Source organism: Hyaena hyaena, unplaced genomic scaffold (assembly GCF_003009895.1).
Source record: "Hyaena hyaena isolate Hyena2069 unplaced genomic scaffold, ASM300989v1 scaffold_119, whole genome shotgun sequence".
NCBI lineage: Eukaryota > Metazoa > Chordata > Mammalia > Carnivora > Hyaenidae > Hyaena > Hyaena hyaena.
In genome coordinates, this window is record NW_024080750.1 from 2,538,723 (window position 1) to 2,559,719 (window position 20,997).

The 20,997-nt window shown below is 44.5% G+C and overlaps 2 protein-coding genes across 6 annotated transcripts in view; both read right to left on the reverse strand.

Annotated features, from left to right (window-relative positions):
* The window catches only part of RTF2 (replication termination factor 2), a 39,636-nt gene extending 28,984 nt beyond the window's left edge, over positions 1–10,652 (reverse strand). For all 3 annotated transcript variants that reach the window (XM_039236866.1, XM_039236865.1, XM_039236864.1), the window contains exons 1-5: positions 10,507–10,652; positions 6,675–6,769; positions 5,901–5,994; positions 4,042–4,181; positions 591–669 (exon numbers count right to left, since the gene is read on the reverse strand). In XM_039236866.1, the coding sequence (XP_039092797.1) occupies positions 591–669; positions 4,042–4,181; positions 5,901–5,994; positions 6,675–6,769; positions 10,507–10,575 (477 nt within the window). In that variant the 5' untranslated portion in view covers positions 10,576–10,652. The remainder of the gene's footprint in view (positions 1–590; positions 670–4,041; positions 4,182–5,900; positions 5,995–6,674; positions 6,770–10,506) is intronic.
* A 7,419-nt stretch (positions 10,653–18,071) lies between these two features.
* Positions 18,072–20,997, reverse strand: part of CASS4 (Cas scaffold protein family member 4) — a 36,906-nt gene continuing 33,980 nt past the window's right edge. For all 3 annotated transcript variants that reach the window (XM_039236875.1, XM_039236874.1, XM_039236873.1), the window contains one exon: positions 18,072–19,156. In XM_039236875.1, coding sequence (XP_039092806.1) covers positions 18,746–19,156 — 411 coding nt within the window. In that variant the 3' untranslated portion in view covers positions 18,072–18,745. The remainder of the gene's footprint in view (positions 19,157–20,997) is intronic.

A 20,997-nucleotide genomic window follows, 5' to 3' on the forward strand; every position in this document is an offset into this window, starting at 1 on the left:
CTTGGTGGGGATGTTGATAATGGGGGGGTGCTGTGTGTTGGGGGGGCAGAAGGAATAGGGGAAATCCCTTGCTTTCCTCTTAATTTTGCTGTGAACCTAATGCTATTCTAAAGAAGTAAAGTCTTATGGGGCGGGACGGGGGGGAGGGGGAGAGAAAAGGGGAAAAAACCACGAATCACCCAAGTCCTGTGGGGAACCCGCCACGGAATACGGAACTACCAATTATGTTCTGATGAGGTGAGCGAGCTAACAAGGTGCCCAGGGACCGGGGAAGGAGGCTGCACAGCAAGGATCACAGGGGACATGACCTCCCCTGGCTGGCGGGTCACGTACACGGAACAAACGCACACAGGGAGCAGCCCAAGCCTGGCCTGAGCTGGACAGGCCAGCAGGGACAGGTCACCAAAGGCTCTCTGAGTCTGTTTCTGGAAAAGAGGAGCCACGGAAGGGTTTGAAGCAGAGAAACAACGAATCAGATCTGTTTCAGAAAGAACTGAAACCTGAGGAAATGACACATGGAGGGGGGACCCTAAACCGTCCGATTTCCTCAGCTACCAAGAAGGAACAAATGACAGGTGTCAATAACTCACTGTGTGACAAACTTCTGCTTTTATCTCTTTCAAGGCTCGTTCAGAAAATACACAACCACAGCACCGCAGGAAGCAAAACCTGGAGAAATAATCCAAAATGGAAGATGACTTAAATAATAATTTAAAAATCACACCCAGATCATCAGTTAACATTTGTTCAGTTTAGACAAAGGCCAAGAACTACAAAGAGAAAAATGGTCACGTTTGATTCCATTAAGGGAAAAAATTAGTACATCCTATACACACATTTCTATGTAGAGACAGAAACAGAGAAACAAAGGCCATAGTTCCATTCCTGATCCCTTGCAACAATCCTTTAGAATCAAGTCTCTCCTACAAATAAAATAAATACATTAAAAATAAAGTTACAAGCATAAAAAGTCAAAAGGCAGAATAGGAACTCAAGGAGAGAATATTTTAAAAATATATGAGATTGTGTGTTTATGAATATTCAAAATGGTCTTTAAAAGCAAAAATAAAGTGTGTTAGAAAAATGGGCAAAAGGCATTCACATGCTATTCGCAAAAGAACTATAATTGGCCAAAACATAAAAGATACTTAACCTCAACTGTTAAAGAAATTCACTGCAAACAACATCATGGAACGTTTTACGTAACCAGCAACAGCAACGACGAAAGAGACCGAGGTGTCCAGCAGGAAACTGTCTGAGGAAATAGGCCTGACTGGGGTGGGGGGTGGGGGGGGCACAGCACAGGGATCTTGGAAGGACAATTTGGCAGTGTTAAGCACAAGAATCACCTTTTGCAACATCTCCTATAAAACCTGCCCACAAGTGTGCAAATGTGTAAGTTGTGTGGGACCGCGCTGCTTGGAACAAGGAAAAAGAAGAAAGAGCTTAAATGTTCGTGAACAGAGGAACGGTTAGTTACGGAAATCAGGAATGCTCACACAGCTGTTAAAAAGAGTAAGGTAAGTGTATATGCAAGGCCATGAAAATATGCTCAAATTAGGGAAGTGAGGAAAAAAGAGGTTACGAGATATGCACAGTGTGTTTCCATGACTGTGGGAAGAACGCACGTTAATGTTTCTACTGGCAGAGGCTTAGGATGGTGCATGTGCACTGGGGCTGGGGGGTCTGTTACACTCCAAACAACTAAGAACGCTGCCACTGAGGGAGGGGATTGGGGGAAAGGGGCAAAAATCATCAAGTGTACACTTTACATGTTCCTCTAAAAATGCTGCAATAGAAGGGCTTTCCAATTCCCTAGGGACTGTAGTGGCTGAGAATGCCTCAACAAAAACTCAACTAACAACACTACCAAATTCACTTACTGTTGTTTAGAACCAAAAAAAAAAATTCTACTTTATGGATGCTTACTAACTACTAGTAATTTAGAAAATTATTTTTCTTTAAACAAAGGCTCAATGTTTTCATTACACTAATCATTTATTTCTATTTTTCCTCTATATTTGAATCTTTATTATATAAAATTTAATAAATGTACAAGCTAAACCTCAAATCAATTTTCTAGTGTGGAGGCCCTATTAGTAGCAGGAGGGCAAAGCCAAAATACACGAAGCTCAATTCACTGGGAAGAGAAAAAGGCGATTAGGCAGCGAGTGAGAGGGAGAAACTAGGGAAGCCACAATTGGAGCAAGAGCTATATGTAACCCCTGCTCAGGACCCCAGAGTTGAGTCTGTTTCTGCTAAGTTCCTCTTCTGGAGTGAACCACGGTTTTCTTAAAAAGAAGTGGGTAGCCAGACCCAAAAGGTCAAACACTGATATGAAGGCAATTTCTAGAAGAGGCAAATCCCTGAAGACAGACAGCAGATGAGGTGGCCGGGGGCCGGGGGGCTGGGGAGTGGGGAGGGGCTGCTCCATGGCCAGGGGGTTTTCCTTTGTGGTTGGGGGAAATGGAGGAAGGAACCAGATGGAGGCGGTGACTTTTATGTTACGACTTTCATTTTGAAATAACATGTACGGACACCGCGGACAGAAACACACACAAAAGTGGGACGAGGTTAGGTAGGCGAGTGGGCTTCCCTGGAATCCCGCCTGCTTGACCCTACAGTGAACTTCAGCTTTATAATTAATTTTTTCTTTCAGCTTTATTTAGGTATACTTGACAAACACAGATTGTATATATTCAGGGTGTACAACTTGATGATCTGGTATGTACTCACATTGTGGAATGATCATCAAGCCAACTAACATACCCACCATCTCAGTTACCACTACATGGTAAACTCTGAGAGGTTTAAATGGCTTCACTTCAGACTTTCTGAAGAATATAATCTTTAAAAGCTCCTTGGGCCTAAAATTTTACTTTTCTCCAAATCCATAAAGCCACAGGTTATTCCATTTTAGAACATGGTGGTTCCTCCCTCTGGCAGTTTGCCCTGCACGGCACAAACACATCTGTTAAGAGGATGCGTCAAATGTGCCGGAATACTCCAGGTTAAATGTGGTTGTTTACAGATCACTGGAAGTTTTTACTTATGTGAGATACCTCTGCTCCCAAGTCTAACCCATTTCCTGAATGTAAATGGTAAAAAGTTACTACCTTCAACATGTAATGCATTAGACGGAAGATTCCAGATGACAGTGGGGACTTACTAGCTTTTAAAGTTATTTCTAAATGGTGGGGAAAGAGTTTACAGCCTTGCCTTACACTGAGAAATCCTATAAAAAGGCACCTACTAAGCCATTCAACATTCATATTTTTTAAGGCGGAAGGGTACAGGTCGGTTACGTTTGCTACAAATGTCAACCTTAACATTCCCTGTGCTCTAGTCAGAGGGCTTGTTCACTCCAAACTCACAGCAAGTTATCTTCTCAGCTAGGTCTTTAGCTGATGTCATGACCACACATTCGGTAGAACGATTTTACGCTGCCTGGTCTTCAGCAATTATAAGGAAGTGGAAGTTGTCTGACAGGCACATTTGTCCCTTGCTTCCTCTCCCAGAGGAAAAGGCCAAATAATGCACATCCAGTGTCAAACGAGAAATTTTAAAAATCCCTGTCTACTTCAGGCTCTCCTACTCTCAAGAACAGAAGGCACAGGGGGTGGGCGCCTGGGTGGCTCAGTCAGTTACGCGTCTGACTTTGGCTCAGGTCATGATCCCGCAGTTAGTGGGTTCGAGCCCCACATCAGGCTCTGTGCTGACAGCTCAGAGCCTGGAGCCTGATTCAGATCCTGTGTCTACCTCTCCTGCTTGTGCTCTCTCTCTCTCAAAAATAAATAAAGGCTTAAAAAAAAAGAACAGAAGGTACAGGAACCGAACTTGAGTGGACTTGGACGCCAAATTACAAATGGCTGCCAGGAAATGAACACAGTCTTGGGCCAGCTCTGCTGCCTCTGAGGCACCACCCAAACCAAAGGGCACCTTTGAGAAGTCTGTGCGATTCTAAGGCCACAGCGCCAATCCTAACAGTACCAGTACTATCTAACCAGACTCCGCGTCAGCTGTCCCACCTCCATCACTGACCTGTGCCGGCCATTCATCTCCAAGCCCACAACGGGACAGATGAAACGTGCCCGCTGGAGGTCATCGTGTTTGTCACCTTTTGTGTTTCCTTTATCCCCTTCCCAGGCGGGATTATCAGAAAGCCTTAGTTCTGTCACATTCTGTGAAAAAAAAATCAATATTTTAAGACTTCATCTGGTATGTGGATCATCCTTGGCCTCAAGAACCACCTCAATCAACAGAGAAATGGTTACTACAGTCCTTTTCCATCCAAGCCTCCTCTTCCTACTTTCCTTTAGCCATCACTTATAATATGAATACAAAAAATGAGACCATAAATTATGAGAGACAACAAGAGATTTTAAACTCACTGACTGGCAAGTGAATTAGTTAATTTCTATTTTACAAATATTTTGCTATTTAGGAAAAAGGAACTCTGGACATGAAAAACTACACCAGTAAGAGAGAGCTCTGTATTAGTTTCATCCAGAATGGAACATTTTCTTTCTCTGCAGATCAATCCTCCCTGAGGTGTTCCATATTACTGGCTGCCCATGTTTATTTCATAACTGAATAGACAGTAAAAACTATGAGGCCATGGTCTAATGAGTCCCAAGCAGAATATTAGCCAGGGAATACTATTATAGTCCAAGATCTGGCCATTCAGGTTTTCAAAAACTCACCTTCACAAGGAGTGATCTAATGGCTCCACTTGGGCATCGGACATTTAACCCACCATTTTGGTTTCAGCACTATGGACAGCAGCCAAGTGCCTCTGAAGCAAAGCCGCCATGCACTGGCTCGGCTTCCTTGTTAATGCTTCCATGTGTCTCCTCCAGTTCTCTGCTAAGTATGTGTGGACTAGTAAATGACGGTAATGATAATCTTGCATATCTGCATCATTTAATCTGAATCCTTCTGCTTTTACAGTTCTGATTTCTTGGAATATTTTCTTTTTTGCATTAAAAGTTCAACCATGCACCTTGAATATTACTTTAAATATAAAACTGTATAAATTAATTTCAATGATAATCATATCAAGATAAGATCATTATGCTACCATGGGTCTTTTAAGGAGAAATGAATTCTCTTCCCAAGATAAAAGGTGACAAAAACCAACATGGTTATTTTTAAAGCACTACTTTAGCTACATCAGAATTACTAATGTGCCTGAAATTAACTTTTCTTGTATCCTGTAATCACCCCAAGAATTCAAACAAAAAGCCTAATATAATAATAAAAATATTAAAAAGAAAAAGAAAAGAAAAACCCAAAGCCTTATTATGGGAAGCCAGGGACTCTGATTCTGAGTTAGATGCCTCATTCGCTGTGTGGCCTCAAAAAGTCATGGATAATGAGAATTCTCTGCCACTTTTCTGATTTTTCTCCCATTGACCAGATATGAAAGATTTTTGTCCTCTCAACCAACTCCTTTACTAAGTAACTCGTTTTTCCATTTTTATGAAAGAACTTTAACTGCCAATCAGAATGTCTAATTAGCAAGAGATACCACACTGATTTCACAGTGATCTACCTAGAGAAGTCTCTGGTTCTAGAAGAATTACAGAATTGAATAAAAAATCTGAGTAGCTAAGTTTTACATACAAAACTGATGTCTCTAAACATTTATACATCACTTTAAGAATTTCCAAAGTTCTTTTGCATATATTAATTTATAACAGATTTATAATGCAGGAAGGACAGGTGTGGGAATGTCTGGCTTGAGCTTTAAGGGACCTGCCCCAAATCACACTTTTCCTTGGTGGCTGGGAGGGACTGGAATTCCAAATCCCCGAGTTCAGTCTATAATGTGCATGAACTGCATAAAATAAATCTTAACCACTGACACCCTTGGAGCACTTCAGAATCACCTGTCTTACCTTAATGCTTTTAATGTGAGATGCTGCCTTCCCAAGAGCCTTTTCGGAAGATTTGTCCAAAAGAAATTCAATGACGGCATCTTTGTTGTAAAGTCTGCAACAATAAGGGTTATAGTCCAAACACCGTGGTGACAATCAGCCTCCACTCAAAGGAGGAAGAACTAAACTGAGCTCAATCCAAAGTCATCTACATTGGATAACAGAAATGCCTTGCATCCCTAAAAAAAAGTAAATTAAATCCTGTTTCAACTATTTCCAGAACATACAAAGAAAGGAAGTAGTTTAAATCAAGGGTTGCAACCTGGCAATCTGAGGGCTGAATGGGATCTGAACAGTATGGAAATTTAATATAAAAGTACACATTTTCAACTTTTCCTGGAAAAAAAAAATCAGAAGTTCTGGAACCGCTTGGCCCACATTCTTGAACTGCAACAGCTGACTGGAAAGGAGTAGCAGCTACCCTTTCAGACAGGACCCGGGCTCTCCAGTTTCCTCCAGGCCCCACTGTGCCTTACGGCCCCACGTGGCTCCTTCACGCGTTTACGTTTATAACTGAGCTCCTATTGCCCTTGAATTTTCAGATCATGGATTAAATAAATCAAACTGAATAGAAAAATGCAGAAGTATGGCCAGCGACAGGGAACGATAACCGAGACTTCACACATTTGTTTGAGCTAATTCACATTTCATGAATCAAGAACAGCACTTACACATTAACATTCTTCTAAAAATCACTGAATAAAAACTCATCTCAATTAAATAAAGGAACCATACCTGCCAAGTTCACAGGCAACTATGGGTCGCCTTAGTATCTCCTGACTTAAAGTACAGTAGTTCCACTGGGCCACTAGTTCAGCATCTTTGTCAACCTAAGGGAAAAAAAAAAATCCTTCCAATTAACTTCACCTCTGAGAGACATACGGTCCACAGTTCTACATATAAAGGCTTATTCAGTGTTACCACACACGTGATGATTTTTGTCTTTTAAATCAAAGATAGCAACATATGAAGAATCAACACCATGTCAAGTAAAGTTCCCTCTAAACGGGACACCTACAACAAAACATTCACATCAAGTCACTAAAGTGCTTATGCAAGCTGCATATGAATATTAGCATTTGTATCTTTACAAGTTTTTTAATTTATTTTTTTTAGTAATCTCTACACTCAACGTGGGGCTCGAACTCACAACCCCGAAATCAAGAGTCACACACTCTTCCAACCGAGCGAGCCAGGCAGCCCTAGGATTTGTTTCTTAACAGTAAAGTTAGAGAAGCCATAAAGAAAACAATAAGCAGTACTGGTTAATTTCTATCAATGGGAAAGGCTCCAAGGCTTTAGCAGAATTTAGAGTACTAAGAACTTAGAAAATAGGTATTTTTTAAAAGTGCAGCACAAAGACTATAGAACTCTTTTAATTTAGTTTAAAAAATGTTTTTAATATTTATTTAATTTTGAGAGAGGGAAAGAAAGCGAGTGAGTGCGAGCGGGGGAGGGGCAGAGAGAGAAGAGACACAGAATCCAAAGCAGGCTCCAGGCTCTGAGCTGTCACCACAGAGCCCGACGCGGGGCTTGAACTCACAGACTGCGAGATTATAACCTGAGCCAAAGGCGGACACTTACCCGACGGAGCCAGCCAGGAGCCCCAAGACCATAGGATTCTTAACAAAAATCACCAGTTCAACACTATTCCTTAGGAAGCATATCAAATCCCTAACCACATTATGAAAATCCAAACATAAGACCTTCCATTGCCCTCAAATGCTATTTCGGCCATAGAATATTGCATGTCCCACTCTTTCCCCCTTCTAAAATGCCAAACCTGAATAATATAATGGGATGGCATGAGAGGGAGAAAAGAGGAAAAGACAAACACGAGGAAAAATTCCCTTCAACTTAATTTCTGCAGTAACAACTGCTTAAGTGTTTCCTGGGTGCCAAGCGCTATGTTAAGCAGTTTCTCTGACTTAATCTTAGCCCTCAGAAAACCCCTAACTTAGTATTTTTACTTTGTTTTTGAGGGACTGGGGTACCAAGAGGTTAGGTTACATGTCCAAGGTCACACAGCCATTAGATGAGGGAGCTAAGATAAGAACCCAAGCAGGCTGGCTCCAGAGACCATGCTTCTAATTGTTACTTTCTACTGCCTTTCTATTACTTCAAACAGAACAACCCACATTACTGCAACTGCGATTCTATCCATACCCCAGATTCAAGAGCCACACTTTGGCAGCTTAAATGGCTTTTATCAAAATTCACATTGCAGCTGAGCCCCAAGAAAAACCTGCCATCACTGAAGTCAATTTACTATACTGTCTTCAGATTCAAAAAAGCCACTCAGCTAGTCCAGGATCTACTTTCTGGACCCCTCACCTTCTTTTCCCATAGTCCTTAGCTGATTAAACATATATTGGGGGAGTTGGGGACAGGGAGAAAAGCGACAAACTAATCCTTACCCAAGGATCTAAAAATTGGTAACCCCCAAAAACTTCTGAAAACATTTTTTTCCAAAGACTGTCTTCTTTTCAGGGCAAGGTCTTAAATTACAGACCAAACACACCATATGAGTGATCAAAAATATTGAATTACTATATATCTGGGGCACCTGGGTAACTCAGTCGGTTAAGTCCGACTTCGGCTCAGGTCATGATCTCACGATTCGTGGGTTTGAGCCCCACGTCCGGCTCTGTGCTGACAGCTCGGAGCCTGGAGCCTGCTTTGGATTCTGTGTCTCCCTTTCTCTCTGCCCCTCCCCGTCCCCAAAATAAATAAACATTAAAATGCTTTTTAAAAAACTGCTATACGTCTATCTGAATAAGCAATGCAAAGGCTGGACTCTGTTCACTGCTGTGTCCCCAGGACCTAGAATGGTGTCTATGGTAAGCATTCAATAAAGTATTTGTTGAATAACTAAGGATAACAAAAATCCATCCTGTCTGAGCACTCGGGCTATCTCTGATCCCCCGTTTTTTCTTTTCTATCCCCTTCTGACCCCCTGCCACGCTTTCCATTGAGCTGCTCCTCTTCAGCCCTGGCCGTAATTTAACAAAACTAGCTGAATGCTTTTTTGGCAAAAGCTCTCATGAGTGTTAACTATCCAGCCTTAGTCTATGCACATGTAGGTGTGATCAGAAGGCACCCTCCCTCCTTGCGAGTGCTCACTCATTCTTGCAGTCAACACATATTTACCAGGGGTTGACTGTGTGGCAGACAAAGGTAAGACATACAAGGTCTCTGTTCATGTAAAACAAACACAGACAATAAATAAATAAAAACTGTGATTAAGTACTATAAAGAAAAGTAAAGCAGCAGAAGCGGATAGGGAGCGAATGCATTTTGGCAACAGTGGACTGAAATGACACTGGAGGAAGGAACTGAATGAAGTAAAGAAATGAATGATATCTCAGCAAACAATATATCAGAATGTGGACATTACACCCCAGGCTGAAGAACTAAGGCCTGTGTAGCTGAAACAGAATGAAAGACATGGGGGGGGGGGGGCGGGTAGAAGACAACGGGGTAAGAGAGACAAGGCATCTGATCACACAGGACCTGGTGGGATTTTACTCTGAATATGACAAAAAGCTGCTTGAGGGTTTAAAACACGGTAGTGATATATGAGATTTACCCTTCAAAAAGCTTTCTCCGGCTGCTGAATGGAGAATATATAGGCAGCACCCATGCGTGCCAGGCGCTAAATCAGGGGCTTTACATGCCTTCTGTTATTAAAACGGAATTACTAATACTTTGGGGCGCCTAGCTTAGTCGCTACAGCATGTGACTCTTGATCCTGAGGTTGTGAGTTGGTGCCCCCTGATGGGCATAAATTTTTTAAAAATAAAGCGTTTAGGAAAAAAATAATTACCAATGCTACTTTTGAATTCCTGAATAAATGGCTGGAAATCCCGGCTTCATTACCTATCAGTTATGTGATCCTGGTCATGTTGCTGACTCAGTTTTCCTGTTAGTGGCACGGAAATCATTATACACAACGTTCTCAGTTACCTAGGAGAATTAAAAACTAACACTCATTCATTTACTCACCATATTTACTGTGCTAGGAACTGTGCTAGCCGTAGGGGGGGGGGGGAGGCAAAGCCTCTGCCACAGGGAGCTTACCTTCCTCTGTGACTGACACTCATCAACCACGAAGGCAGTGCACAGAGTGGCAAGATTGTTTTTTAGGAAAAGGGCCTGCTCTCATGTGAATAAGGGAACCTCTGCGAAGAAGCCCCGCAGAAAATGAAGTTAGTGTGTACAAAGCTCAATGAACAGCAGCCATTTGTATCACTGTTACTAACGGCAGACAGGCTTTAAATCCTGGGCCTGGCACTGAACTCGCGCTGGAACTTTGTCTTCTTGGCCCTCAGTTTCTAGGTCTGAAAAACGCGGACAATGACAGTAAGAACTGGCCGAGCCACCCCATATAAAGCGTACTCCCAGGTGAATGGCAGCAGCAAGCACTCAGTAAAGGTCCAATATTAATACTGTCGTTAATTCTGAGTTCAAATGAGCACGTCAGCGTCAAGAACCCCGCTGGCTCACGCACCATCACCTCCCCTCGCTCCCTGGGGACCCCACAACCCACGGGCCCACGGTCACTGACCTTCTCAACTTTCTTCGGCCCCTTCACCAGTTCGTGTCTCTTGGGGATTGTTCCTCCGTCGCAACCCATCGCAAACCAGGACTCGGAGACACCAGGAATACCCAGCAGCGGCTACTTCCGGGGGTCCCTGGCGACCGCGGCAGGCACTTCCGGCGCGCCTGGATGACGCACTACGCCCGACGCGGCTCAGTGGGGCGGATCCGTTGCCAAGCCCTGGTTGCCATGGAGAGCGTCGCTAGGCGCTGGGCGAGGCCCCGCGGGGAGGGCCGCGGGAGCGCACGCGAAGCCTCGGGCGCCCAGGGCCAGGCGGAGCGTCCTTCCGCCTCCCGGTGGGCGCTGGGTTCCTGCCGCGCTGTGACGATCGCTCGCCGCGATTCGGGAGCAGGGGCGACTCAGGAGCAGCCCCGGTCCTGGGGCCCCGTCCCACCCCAGCACGTCTGCCTGAGGGTCCGGCACATCCTGGGACTGGGGGCGCCTGGTGGGAAAGGGGTGCAGTTTCTTAAATGCAATTAATGATGCGTGTGAATGACGTCTGTTGTGTCAGATAAGCATTGCGTGTTTAAAGGAGAACTTATAATTGAGCACCAGTGTGACTTTAACACTGTCAACAAATCCTGTGAAGTAGTGTTATAGAGATTCTCGGAGAGGAAGATTCTCTAGGCCTGAAACTTTGATACCGCCGTGTGGACCGCCTGTAGATGGAGTGTTGCAGAGTTTGTCCGGCATGTATTTGATTCACAGCCCTTTTTATGTAGTTATAAAAAAGCAGGTATAGGGAACAGAGGCAGCTATAAAAGCTACGCTGATATTTACTTGCCTTTTGCAAGAGACAGGTTGTATTAGGTCTATAACGAGACCCCAAAATCCCTTGCAAAACCCCGGCTAAAATCCATGACTGACTGCTTTCAGGCTCTTGACTAGCTTTCCAGTTTTTCCTTTAATTATTATAAATATGAGGGGAAAGGCTAACCACAGCGAATAAGGAGGGCCCATGCGATTGGATCTTACCTTGCTGACCACAGTGAGATGTAAAAAATCAAAATAAATAAAAATAACATAAAATAAAAACAAAACCCTGGAAATATTCCCCAGTTGGGAACAATATGTGGATATGAAACTTCAAGGACTGTAACATTGGATTCTCTGCGACTGCAGTTAATGGGAATTTAAAGAAAATAAGCCTGTTAATCAGTTGGTCTCTTGTTGCCTTGAGATTTATTTTTATGCCGATCACAGGAATTATAAACTGTGAAGGTAGGGACTTTGTTTCAGGCCCCACTGTAGCCTCAGTGCCTGGAAGAACACAGTACGTGGGGCGCCTGGGTGGCTTAGTCAGTTAAGCATCCGACTTTCACTTAGGTCATGATCTCGCGGTTCGTGGGTTCGAGCCCTGCGTCAGGCTCTGTGCTGACTGCCAGCTCAGAGCCTGGAGCCAATTTCAGAGTCTGTATCTCCCTCTCTCTCTGACCCTACCCTGCTCACGCTGTCTCTCTCTCTCTCTCCTAGAAACAAATAAAAAAATTAAAAAAAAAAAAAAGAACACAGTACGTATTTCCACAATAAGCCAAGAGGAAGTGTGGACATATTCAGGGAGGTGGTAAGTCCAGTCCAGGCCCTGAAACTGCTAAGTACTAGGAAAATCCATTTACAAGTACAGAAATAGAAGCCTGGAAAGATCAAAGGACTCACCCAAGGTCCCACAGTAGGTAGGAGAAAGAGCTGGAACTGCGTTCCACGATTAGTTTTCTTCCCCAAAGGATAGAAAATCAGGTACGGAATAGCATAAGCCCAAAGATATTTAGAAGGACTCTCAAACCAGTGCTCTCTTCTGGCAACGAAGTCTGCCCCTCCCCTAGCTCATTTGGAGAAGCGAAAATAAAAATAACTGCTCTTCATTAAAGCATGGCTGTGCACAGGAAGATTTGGAGACGTTGTCTCCTCTCTTTGTCACTTAGGAGGTAGGGGGTACAATGCCTTCCATTTTCTGGGAATCAGATGTACGAGGTGTCTTGGGTCAGGGGCACACAGCCGGTGAGTAAGAGGAGGTCAAGATGAGAGGCCTTCTCAAGTAAGGCCCATGTAACTGCAAATGCCATGTTCCTTAACCTCTCCCTCAAAGCTGCTGTGACACCCAGCAGTGTCCACTGGGTGGGCGTTGAAACTCAGGCAGCTGGAATTGCTTTTTCTCTTCCTCCTTGGCTTCCTCATTTAGAGGATTGGTTTCTAGGCTACGCTGTGCTACAGACTATCCACAGCTTAAACTTTTATATAGTTAATATCCCCAAGAGCAACTAATTTGTGTTGGAAGCTGGCTGAATATCAGGTACTGTATTCAGTGCTTTACATGATCTGTGACATCTGCCATTACTTTCCACTGCCTTTGCTGAATGAACTGATGCAGGATACTTGAGGATCCTTACACAGGATCTCTGACGACAGCTTTGCCCCAGCCAAGCTGTGGATTTGAAGGGCGGGAGATGAATGAAACCAGGAAAAAGAAAACCATCGCCTCCTAGCAAAACCAGTATTTCGTAACCTTTTGGGGGGTGTTTGGACCCCCGTTGGAGAATTTGATGAAAATTTTGGACTTATTCCCTGGGGAAAAATATCCAGTAGTACATAGAAAATATTGCTAGAGTTCATAAGAGTATGTGTCTCATTCACCACCCCCTGAGGCCCAAACCAGGAAAAAGTATCTTAATGTTTTTTTTTAAATTTTTAAATTTATTTCTAGGAGAGAGAGAGAGAGAGAGACAGCGTGAGCAGGGGAGGGTCAGAGAGAGAGGGAGTCACAGACTGAAACAGGCTCCAGGCTCTGAGCTGGCAGTCAGCACAGAGCCCGACACGGGGCTCGAACCCACAAACCGCGAGATCATGACCTAAGCGAAAGTCGGATGCTTAACCGACTAAGCCACCCAGGCGCCCCCAGGAACAAGTATTTTAAATGTTCCTGCTCCATGTTGTAATTGTTCCCAAATGTTTTAGCCTTCTGAACTGTTGAGGGTTTGATTTTCTGAGAGCTCTCCCCATGTGCTGTAGTTTAAAATTCTGTCTAGGGGCGCCTGGGTGGCTTAGTCTGAGGGTCTGACTCTTGATTTCAGCTCAGGTCATGATCCCAGGGTTGTGGGATCGAGCCCCATGTTGGGCTCTGCGCTGAGCATGGAGCCTGCTTAAGATTCTCTCTCTCTCTCTCTCTCTCTCTCTCTCTCTCTCGATCTCAAAAAATTAAAAAAATACAAATAAATAAAATTCTGTCTGGACAAGGCTGACAGATGTGACTTATTTTGAGAGTTGGCGTGAAACAACAAGAAACAAAGTATGTGTTAGGATTCTTTAAGACTTTTGTAGCCACATCATTCAAGGTTACACTTAAGAGGATGTCCGAAGGAGGGTTGAAGTAAAATAAAGTGGGAAATGGAAGTCATTACTGAGATAATTCAGGACAAAAAAATTGTTCTTAATTTGCGTTTTTAGGGAAATATTAAACATATTCCAGGAATATACAGGCCTTCTGTGAACTGCCCTCTGGCTACCCATCCCAACTCATGCCCCCGTCCCCTCTGCCCCCGCCCTCTCTCTCGGCCCCAATCACTCTGGCCCCTTCTCTCCTCTGAGGGTTCCAAGTGTGCTTCTACTTCTGGGCACCTGCCTGCTGTTGCCTCTCCAGGAACATTCTTTTTCCAGACAGGATCCCTCATGGGACTCAACGTCTGCTCTAGGACCCTCCTCGGAGCTCCTCTCCTGACCACTCCCCCCACCTTGATTTAATTTCATCATCACACATACCACCCCCCCTCCCCCGCGCCCTGGCATCATGTTATAAATTTAAATTTTGGCATCTTGTGCACCAAGGAATTTTTCTTGCATTGATCATGACTTTTAAAATATTGCATCAAAATAAAATGTATCTTGGTTACTAGGTTTTCAGGGACCCCCTTACATTTTGCATTCAAGGAGAACGCCTCACCCACCTCACCTCTTCTGGCCCTGAAGGGGCCAGCGGGAAGGAAGGCTGCTCGATGGTGCAGAATGTGTTTTGTCCCCTGCGGTATCGCTCGCGCTCAGCAGAGGCCTGATGAAGAGGTGATGCTCAATAAACATTTGTTCCGTGAATAAATGAAAGGAAAAAGGCATTAGCAATCAGCTTCCACAAACGGGGAGACTTTTGTAAATGGGCAGCTTTGGGAGAGCTGGATGCATACTTGGGGAGAATATCAAATTTTAAAAAGATGTTTTGTATCTAAAGCAAAAAAAAAGGACAGTTAGTTGCCCCCAAACCAGAAATACGGCTCCCCGGTGCTTGTCACACTGGAAGACCTCTTAACTAGGCTCCTCACCACTTCCATCCTCCTGAACAAATTTAACTTAATTGAGGTCAAGTTGCTGTCACCACGGATGCCACCACACCACCCACTGTTTCCTCTTCCTACCTTGAAAGGAAGCAGTACAGAATTCTGGGCATTAAAGAAAACTACTTAGCAAGACGTTGCTAAAAGGTTAAAAAAAAAAAAGTGATATTATTCTACTTTTAAATGTTTTTCAGAAGTAATTGTCCTATTGAATTAGTGGAAACTCATCCCACAACTCTCTTAAAAAAAAAAAAGGGGGAAGGAAACACATTTAGCTAACAGCAGCAGTTTTCAATTATTTTAAAACCAATGGTTTTGTACTTTGTCAACAAAAGTCCTTGGTTTGAACCCATCTCAAATATATATATAGATATAATATAAATGTATAAATTATATAAAATATAAAAATATAGCAACATATATTTATATATGTATATAAATACATATATACATATTATGTATTTATGTATGTTTATATACACACATATACAGACAAAAATAGACAAATATATCTCCATATGTATTTAAATTTCTATTTATTTATTATTTTAGAGGAGAGAGAACAGGGGAAAGAGGCAGAGAGAGAGAGAGAGAGAGAGAGAGAGAGAGAGAGAGAATTCTAAGCAGGCTCCATGCTCAGCATTGAGCCCAATGTGGGGTTTAATCCCATGACCCTGGGATCATGACCTGAGCTGAAGTCAAGAGTCAGATGCTCAACTGACTGAGTCACCCAGGCGCCTCAACCATGTATGTTTCTCTGCTTGTGCACACATATGTCTGTAGAATTGTGTAAGCAACGGGGATCTGTTGATTACCCTGTTACAGCCTCTCACTTATGAAGGACTGAATGAATTAAAACATCTAAAGCATTAGAACAGGATCTGGAATGTAGTAATCATTTAATAAATACATACTGCTGTTTTTACTATTGTGCAAAAATAATCTTGCTCGCCGGCGTAAACGCCCATTGGTGCCTCCCTGCACCACCCCTCCTTCTTCCAACCACATTCCTGACTTGGGTCGGGGCCCCCGTTGGGACACAACTTTCCAGGCTCTCTTGCGTTTCTGTATGTCCTCTGAGCAGAGGCACTGACGGCATTTTGTTCCGGATTACCTCTTCTCGATGGTTTTTAGCCAACACCCTTGGAAGAGAGAGGTAACGTCTCCCTCCAGAGCAGAAAGAGAGCCTTGTCTGGTAGACATAAAGTAGAATAAAGGTAATGTTTCCCTCTGAGGCAAAACTTGGCCAGGTTTGTGCAGAGGCCGTTATAAAAGACCGGGACTGCCTACGCTCAGAGTTCTTTGGCTTTGACACAATCACCTGCACCCTCCTTTGCTTTGCCCCTGGACTTGGGGTAAGGTGGGAAGAAATAAAGGTGAAGCACAAACTGCTTGCGATGCTATGAGGAAACTCCTTTGTGTGCAGAAGAGGTGACATAGCCCACCTGAATCGTATCCTTAGAAAGGCTGGCTTGTGAGATTGGCCTTCGATTGTTTATAAAAACTTGCATTTGAGGAGGGTCCCTACCATCCCCAGAGTTGATAGGAACGGGTCAATCTGCCTAAACTGTTCATACAAAGAGTGTACTTTATGCTGCACACGTGCTTTCCTTCTGGGAGCCTGGGGTTTGGGGGAAATGCGGTGGAGAGGCTGCTGACCGCAGAACCCCTGGGTGTGAATCTCTCGTGAGCTTTCCTGGCTGGCAGCATCGCACGTGTGCTGTCACAACTTGTTGCTGGGGGAGTGAGAAGTGTCCTGTGTGATCACGGGGACAGGACTGTTGGCCACTTGAGCCTGGTGTCCTTTGTTCCGCACTCTCTGAGCCGTTTCCTTTGCTGGCTCCTTTCACTGCAACGGGTTGTAGCCATGACTGCCAACATAATGCTGTCTTGGAATTCCTCCTAGCGAAACATTGGACTTGGGGGTGATTTGGGGGACCCCAGACATCACCTCTGATGCCAGAGCCTGTGTCTTCTCTCAGCATCCATGAAACTGACAGACTAACTTGTTAATTAAAAGCAGGGGGATCTCAGACATATGATGGTTCTTGGGAGAGCTATTCTTTTCCCTCTCTCTGGACACATGGGAGCATGTGTGTGTGTGCATGTGTGTGTACATGTGGGTGAATCCCATCTAGGTCAGCCTGGGTATTCCATGTCCTGATTGTCGTGGGTTTTAGAGGCAGGCACCTGCTCTAAGCCAGCCCAAGCAGAATCAAACCACTTTCTCCTCCTTTGGCTACAAACCAAGGACATAACCTGGGAAGCCACCTTGCAATCATGAACGTTAACATAGAGTAAGTGGCACTGAGAAACCGGGCGCCCACACCAGCCAGCCTTGAAGCCAGTCTGCCCCTGGGCTACTTTAAGATACTTGAGTCAATAAATTTCCTTTATTGCTTAAGAAAGATTGGATATGGTTTTTGATGGCTTCCAAAGGAAAGAGTTCTAACTGATACAGATCACAGCTGTTCAAAGAATGGGGCCTCTCTGTGCTAGTGTAGAGAACCCAGAAAGCCCCACAAAGATGCAATCCTCCTTCAGGGACCCTAAGAGTAACTGGGTGAAAATAACCAGCCTTCTAGCAGCCAACACTCTAGAAGTGCTGACCACGTGCAGAGCAGCAGACAGGAACTGGATCTGGTGACATTTTGGGTGACTTCCAGGCTGGGGATGCTGTTTCCGGGCTACAACAGGCATTTAGTGGCTGAGATGTGCAGGGGGAGATGCAGACCTTCGCTTGAGGTGGAGATGCTGTAACCATAGCAAGATGAGCTGAAGCCCCAGCTGCAAGGAGAGGAAGAGGAGGTGGTTTGATTTAAGAGGAGCTCTCTGCAGCACTTTCAGATCTGCACCCAGCAGTGGGGGTCCTGTCCGCGCCACACCTGCCTGTACCACCACGAGGGACAGCTTTGCGTTTCCCGTGCTAGCCTTGTGCACGAGCACTTGGCCTCTACAGCGGCTCCCTGCACCCTTTGGGGAGAAGCATGTGAATAAGAGAAGTAAATGTTGGAGGCTTTGCTTTGGTACCAGAGCCTGGATGACATGGATCAACAACTCTTCCAAGGAAAGGGTTGCTGCAAAGGATGTTCTGATTCATAGTTATATCTACGTAACATTCTAAATGGTAACAGATTTGAGACTGTTGCAGTATAAGCCTTTTCTAATTGAGTCTGCTGAATTTATCAACACAGTACCTATTATATACAAAATAAATAAGGAACCCAACAGAACATGTCATGTTGTGAATATAACGTGCACTCTTTAGCTTGGTTAAAGCAAATATATACATAGTGTAAGAGGCAAATACCTGATTTGTACCAAAGCTTACAGAATTAAGTCAGTCCAAAATGAAAAACAGAACATTTGTTAACGGATGTGATAGAAATTGATCATTTGAAAATAAGTCTCTCCTCTTTTATTTTCTCCCTAGCACCTGATACATTGTATACGTATTTCTCCATCATGTGTCCCTCTCCCCACTAGATTGTAAGCTCCCTGAGGTCAAGGGCTCTGATTCTCTGCTATATGCCCAGCACCTAGAATCTGACATATAGTACATGCCCAATAAATAAGTGTTGAATGAATGACTTTAAGACAGACATACATTCAGCCAACAGAAAATTGGTTTCTACAACGTCACTTGGTACACTGACCCCACATGTTATGCTAAAACCTTATCGAGGTCCTTACTTAATACCTGGCTCTCTGTGGGATAAGTCAATGTCCTGGGGTTGCTTAGCTACTTGATAGTACCAGCTTTGGCCACCGTGGCTGTTTCTACCCGTCACTGTGTCCCCCAGCTGGCTTTTTCCGGACAGAGCTGCACGGATGTGAACTGGCAAAGCTGAAGCTAAGAGGTTAACGGGGAGAAGGAGGAGGAAGGAGGCTCATTCCAGCGCCCCCCTGAATTGCCGAGTGTGCTGCTCTAGCTTCCGGGCCTCGGCCTGGAGGTGCCCCAGGGCTGCCGGGCTGGGGTACTTGAGCACAGCGTTCTTGGTGGCCAGCGCGAGGTTCTTGAGCAGGCTGCAAAGGTAGCTGCTGCCGCAGAGAATGTCATTGCGTGCGTCCCTCTCCTGGGTCTCCTGACACAATGTGTCCACCAGCTTCTGCCCTACCATGATGACCAGCTTGCTCTGCGTGATGAAGATCTCGGGGGGCTGGCTGTTGCTCAGGCTGTTGTTAAATACGCCGATGGCTTTGAAGAGGGCCCCAAAATAGAGCCGGCAGTGTTCGGAAAGGTGGAATCTCTTCTCAGGGTTCTGCTGACTCAGAGGCCGGGTTGTGGGAAAGCAAAGGTTCTGGAAAAGGGAAGAAAATAATTGATCAGAGGCAGATTTGATCACCAGGCTGTGGCTGTCTCCCTTTTCCTGTTTTGCTCAATGTTCTAGACACGGGTAAGCAAAAGTACAGTTTTGGGTAGGAAGCCCCACAGCGGGCCATTTGCTTAACAAATTAATGTTTCCAAAGCAGTATTACATACAAAGTATGGTATTTATATATGCAATGGTATATATTGCATTGTATATATAATCTTACATGTTAAATATATAAACTCTTATTCAATATTCTCAACAAACCACTAGAAGCCCATTCTAAGAAGCAAATTGACAGGTGCGCCTGGGTGGCTCAGTTGGTTAAGCGTCCGACTTTGGCTCAGGTCATGACCCCACAGTCTGTGGGTTCGAGCCCCACATCGGTCTCTGTGCTGACAGTGTGGAGCCTGCTTGGGATTCTCCCTCTCTCTTTGCCCCTCTCCCTGCTGGCACCATCTCCATCTCTCTCAAATTAAATAAATGAATTAAGAAAAAAAACCCCACATTGACAATGAATAAATCTATAACTGTAAAAAAATGAAAGGGGGCGCCTGCGTGGCTCAGTTGGTTAAGCATCTGACTTCTGCTCAGGTCATGATCTCATGGTTTGTGAGTTCGAAACCCGCCTTGGGCTCTGTGCTGACAGCTCAGAGCCTGGAGCTGGTTCAGATTCTGTGTCTCCCTCTCTCTCTGCCTCTCCCCCACTCACACTCTGTCTCTCAAAAATTAACATTAAAAAAATTTTTTAAATGCAAGAAAACTTGATAATGAGATCTAAAAATTTACTCAAAGAATGAACTTTAAAGGATTAAAAAAATCCTTCTTAATACCAGCATCAGCAATAAACCTGATTCCCTCCAGAATTTCTGGAAGAAATCCAAATATGCTGACCTATCTGCCCTAATATTATAATATTTCTCTAACTTGCTAATAAGGTTTCATATAGAGTTTTCCTTTCATGAGTTTTAGTTTCTAAAATATGCAACCAATGTCTTCCCAGAGCTTAGGCAGTATCAAAAGATTCTCTCACTTAGTGGCCACCATTGGAGGGGACAATCAAAAGCCCCTTTGTTAGGTTACAGGTGGGGAGATTGATGCTCCCTGAAGGAGAAGGGCTGCCCATCTTCATTCATTTAGCAAAATAAAGATCTGGAACTCTAGGCTGAGTCAGCTAAGCCTGAATGTCTCAGTCTTTTCATTAAACTGCAGGCTCGCTCATCCACCTGTGATCTCAAAGCTCACAGCTGGAAGGACTCAGTGTCAGGGTCCGACTTCATATGTGGAACCCTACCCACTAAGGTGAAGGTAGTAGATAGGACATGGGCCCTTGGGAGGCAACTGGGATTAGATGAGGTCATTTGGGTGGGGCCCCGTGATGGGATTAGTGCCCTTGGATTCGCTTCCTTTCTCTGCTCCCTGCCTTGCGAGGACACAATGAGGTCAGAGAAGCGCCCTCACCAGGACGTGCCCGTGCTGGCACCCTGGTCTCAGACTTCAGCCTAGGCTTCTTGTCCCGGTTTGCCCCCGAGATGACAAATGATCTTGTCCATGTCGTCAGACATCTCTGTCCTTCTCTCTTCCACTTGCACCTCCCCCCCCCCCCGCCCCCCCCCCCCGGAGCTGGTCTAGTTTGCTGTTCCCCAGGCTTCAGATATGCAGACAGCCTGCACAGGTGATTCCCTGTTTGCCTCCTTTTTTATTTTTATTTTTTANGCCAGGGAGCTGGTCTAGTTTGCTGTTCCCCAGGCTTCAGATATGCAGACAGCCTGCACAGGTGATTCCCTGTTTGCCTCCTTTTTTATTTTTATTTTTTAATGTTTTATTTA